The sequence below is a fragment of the Penaeus japonicus genome, unplaced genomic scaffold, assembly GCF_977035675.1.
Source record: "Penaeus japonicus unplaced genomic scaffold, GWHDUDI00000001_assembly GWHDUDI00000027, whole genome shotgun sequence".
Taxonomy (NCBI): domain Eukaryota; kingdom Metazoa; phylum Arthropoda; class Malacostraca; order Decapoda; family Penaeidae; genus Penaeus; species Penaeus japonicus.
In genome coordinates this window covers 17,019,006-17,024,005 of record NW_028234429.1, presented here as the reverse complement: position 1 = coordinate 17,024,005, position 5,000 = coordinate 17,019,006, and the positions used below count along the sequence as shown (strand labels likewise).

The following is a 5,000-nucleotide window of genomic DNA, read 5'->3' as shown; positions in this document are numbered from 1 at the left end:
ACATCATGTGAATGCTAATGTAGATTATGTGCTTATGTTAATGTAGATTATATGTTTATGTTAATGTAGATTATTTGTTTATGTCAATGTAGATTATGTGCTTATGTTAATGTAGATTATATGTTTATGTTAATGTAGATTATATGTTTATGTTAATGTAGATTATTTGTTTATGTCAATGTAGATTATGTGCTTATGTTAATGTAGATTATATGTTTACGTTTATGTAGATTATATGTTTACGTTTATGTAGATTATAAGTATATCTTGGTGCAGATAAGGAAAGAATATTGGATCTCCATTTTGAATATAGAAATAGCTATTATGCCAGCCTGTGGTAGCTAGCATACTTTGGGGTAGTATGACTCTTTGTCCGCAATAGGTGTAATATACCAATACAATACATTAAACTATAATAATTTAATAGTAATTTAATGAATTTCTTGCTTTACATTTACAATTATTTTGCCATTATTCCCATGTCCTCATGTAACCTGGGATGCACCTTGTACCCAGGCTGACTATCAATGATATGTACAATGATACATATTACAATATAAGTCTTCTTTCACATATTGACTTCACCAGTTTTGGAAATTCCATAATTATCCAACAATATGTGCTGCAGGGACTTCCCATGTATGGATAATTTTGGTCTCAACTCATAGCCCCAAGGAAGTTTACCTGAAGTTACTTGAGAATATTACAAAAAATATTTGAACACAAAAAAATTGATTAAATAGATAAAAGTCCATCAATGAACCCATCTTTACACAATGACCCAAGATATTATATGTCTAAAGTTGTATGTTCTTATTGGATACAAGAATCAAATATTGAAAGCATCTTTTACTAGACTATTTGGGAGGTCAACATCTGGAACCTTCACTGTCCGAAGCTTAACTCCAAGCTAATGTAACTTCCAAGCTGACTTCTATTTTGGCTGTGGAAGTTGCATGTAATTTGATACAGAACCATTTGGTGTCAATAGTACATAAAAGAACCATGCTAGCTCTCGAATCAGGAAGTATAACAATGCTACATATATTGAGCAGGAGATAAGGTTCGTGTTTATCTCCTTCATTATACATTTCCAATTCAGGAGTCATAGAGCAATGTCAAAGTTGTTTCTACTGACAAGTCTAACTTTTTCTTTATTTTTATCAACAAGGTAAAGTATTTGGTCATTCAAATACTACTTGAAAAAGCTCAATACTTTTATCTCTACAATAATAATAATAATAATAAAAAAAACAAATAAAAAAAAACAGCAAAAATACATCTAATACATAATCAAAGATAAGGAAGCGTTTCAATTAAAACTACACATATATACTATGACAGTTTATTTTCTCTAAGTTATTAATATCTAGAAAACATGGGATGTGTGAAGACGTAGCAACCATGTTGGATATGAAAGTGGTACTTGAGTCGATCCTCACTGACTGGGGCGTGACTCGGAGGTTCTGGGCTCTGGCAACAAATCAACCTTGAAATCATAACACACTGGCTGTGTTTTACCAGGGTGCAGGAACGGCCACCTTATGGTGTGACTTCTACCTCTTTTTTCATATCATGCTATGGTAACAAAATACATTCCACGTGATTGAAACAGACAAATATAATAATAAACTCAGTATGTTTTTTTTCTTTTTTTCTTTTTTTTTTTCCCTTTAGGCTATTTGGCCATGCCTTCCTGCTAGCCACCCACACTTAGCTCAGTTCTGCTTAGGGAAATAACATTGAAGTATCTGACAAATGTACAAATCATCAATATCAAGTCTAATGTAGGAATATGACGTACCCAAAATTCAATTTTAATAACGAAACTGAACTCTACATCCACCTATGGTACATCAATAAAATGATTTCTTCATAAATATGCACTGAGAGTTCAAAATTCAAAGGAAGAAATTTCAGAGACTACATACCTTTAACAAGATATTCAGCAGAGAAAAAAGTAGAAATAAAACCATAGTACAGATCTTCTAGGTACCTCCTGCTAGTACTGAAGCTAGTCCCACTAATGGTCCCTAGCAATACCTCCTTGACCAGTGGCAGAACACTATGCAATATAATGACACCTCTCAAGTGATAAGTCTCTAAAACAGAAGAGAAAACAGTCACTTTCTTCTTTTTTTCCATCTTGGTGATTTTGAGCTATTGTAAAGTTTAGGTAATATTCCATTCACTGGGTTTCGTTGGGAAGACATCTTGTACTCCCAAACAGTGAGCTGTAGAGCCACTGGTCCCTTGAACTGCTCTGGTGAATGACAATAGCAGGGGTACTGTACTCACTAATCACAAGTCCAGAAAATGATCATTAAATATCAATAATTTATAAACTAGGAACACTATACACAGAAAATAAGAGTTCTTTTACAAATTGTTTCTACACAATATACAAATTTTCCTCATTGCTATCTAATGGGAGACTGGTGTCATTTGTATGACAATACTACTGCTAGATAAAAGCTTCAAACATTACCTGACCCTAATTGTGGTCTTGGATGACAAATGCATAAAGGAAGCATCATGGTATCCATGAAAATAACATATACCTCATACATCACCTATGGGAAATTCTGGTGACCTTTACATGTAAACTGCTTTTCTCAATATTAATCCACACACACACACAAAGAGTGGCTCAAGGACAAGTATTCACAATGTGAAAGATCCTGCTAAAATCTCCCAAATCTATTAATTTTTTTTTTAGTTAACACTAAAGTACCTCACAAAACTAATGCTATACATATAATGTGCCAATGGTGCCTTACAATGTAAACCAAAGTATGAAAATCTAATGAAGATTCCATTTTGATGCATGTACATATATGCATATGGTGAGGCACCCAAGTATGTAGTGGGGAAAAAACTATTCCATTTTAAGTACACATGATAACAACAACATCCTTCAACAGCGAGGAAACACAAGCAGAAGACAATGTCACCAAGAGCTTCTTCAAAACCACAGCCATTAACCTTTTACTTGGTAATTCCTATAACCTGAGGGGAGCAGATTGGAAACAATATTTTCCCAATCGTCTTATTTCCACCTGACACCTCCAACATGGCAACTGTGAGGTTGAACAGCAACATGACAATGAGGGACAAAATATACACAATATTGGAAAAAAAAATCCATGAACATGACAAATGAATGAGTACATTAATATTCATAATCTGCAGTTATAACACATTTAACTTCAGTTGTAAGTAAAAACGTAAAAATCTGAGATAAAGAAGACAGGACAATAAAGTATTTACAGAATGACAGGGACCAAAATATATGAGTGTCTAATTATTGTTGACTGTATTAGACACACAAGCTTGAGACTGTCATGGTCTCTGTAATATCACAATGGTAGCAACACAACCATGCCTTGTGGCATCACAACAACTCCACACAACTTTACACATACCAACAATCACCAGGAATGATTTTAGTAGCTTGGCTACTTCCTTAGTTTATTAAGACTTGTCCAGAGAGAAAGTGAGAGAGAGAAAAGGTATCATCACAGGCTTCAAGTGTCTCCTTGCTTCTTTTCACAGAGGGCATGCCGCGGTCCTGCCCAGAACACGCATAAGTGTTGGAGGCACGACTGAGTGCCACTAGGAGCTGTGGGCAGGCCAGCGGAGGGCCAACCCTAGGAGGTGCCCTCTTTTTCCTTCCCAGCCTTAAACAGTTCCCTCTTCTCCTGTGCTGTGCGTCGAGGGTCTCTCTTATCTTCTTCTCTACTGCGTTGGTCTCTAGAGTCTCTCTTGCTCTCTTCCTCTCTGTTACGGAAGTCTCTGCAATCTCGCTTTTCTTCTTCTCTGAAACGCAAGTCTCGAGGATCTCGCCTCTCTTCCTCTCTGCCACGCAAGTCTCGAGGATCTCGCCTCTCTTCCTCTCTGCCACGCAAGTCTCTGGACTCTCTGCGTCCACGGCTGTCGCTGCGAGCCTTTTCCTTGGCATCTGCTTGGCCCTTACTACCTTTCCTTTCAATTGCACAACATGGCCCATGCTTACTTTGTGTGGTTACACTTGTCTGAGAACCCTCTTTGCTGGAGACACTCCCTGAAGCTGATATGCCCCCACAACCAGCACTGTTGGTCCCTGGCAGTGATCCTCTGCCTCCCTGGGGGCCTTCACAAAAATTTGTTTGTGGCATTTCTGGACATTCCGGGGAATCCAATTCCTCTGGTGCCTCTTCCAGTGTGCTGGTGGGCAAAGTAGGAGGCATGCTGACTGCACTGCTGAAGCGCTGAGTGAGCAATGTGGGAGCTGCTGATCTCACCACACTTGGTGTATCATAATTTGGAGGGGACTGAGAAGTCACCGTTACCCTTGGGGGATTACTTACCATCTTTGGGGAGGGGGTAGCAAGAGGGCTAATGGTGGGTGTGCCCTTAGACTCGGCTGACCTGGGATGAAGTCGATCTGGTGATAGAGCTCTGCGCAGGAGTGGCGAGCCTGGCTCTGCACTCTTGGGTCTCCCTAAACACTTTTTGGTGGCTGGTCCAGGTGTGAGTGATGAGCCAGGGGAATAGCTCTGGGTCGTGTTTGAGGAGCCTGGACAATGATGATGGTGATGGTGATGGTGGTGGTGATGATTGTGCTGATGAATCAAGGGTGATGGAGACCTTGTGGGAGAAGCTGGCAAAGGTGAAGGAGATGGTGTGCGAGCCAGAGGAGACAGAGGAATATGGCCAACAGATTTCCGCCTGTTGGGTGACCGGAAGCTTTTCACATTGGTTACTTTGTGGTTGATGACGTGTAGGGACGACGGGCGCTGGTGGAGTGTCGATGACCCTGCAGGTGAGTTAGGGACAGAAGATGTTGGAGATGAAGACCCAGAGGAGTTGATTGGAGACTGAACCTGCTCCCCAGGCCCAGAGAAAAGCCTGGCAGTTGGTGGAGAGTGCGGGGATTTGCAGTGCGTTGGGGAGTTGGGGATGCTATCCTGAGATGACACTGAGCGATTTAATGACTGGAAGCTGCGGCTTGGTGTTAA

At 39.7% G+C, this 5,000-nt stretch overlaps 1 protein-coding gene across 20 annotated transcripts in view; it reads right to left on the bottom strand.

Moving 5' to 3' along the window:
• Positions 1-1,331: 1,331 nt before the first annotated feature.
• dop (microtubule-associated serine/threonine (MAST) protein kinase dop) overlaps positions 1,332-5,000 on the bottom strand; it is a 235,439-nt gene continuing 231,770 nt past the window's right edge. For all 20 annotated transcript variants that reach the window (XM_086552674.1, XM_086552680.1, XM_086552673.1 and 17 more), the window contains one exon: positions 1,332-5,000. This exon is cut by the window's right edge and continues 27 nt beyond it. In XM_086552674.1, coding sequence (XP_086408800.1) covers positions 3,651-5,000 — 1,350 coding nt within the window. In that variant the 3' untranslated portion in view covers positions 1,332-3,650.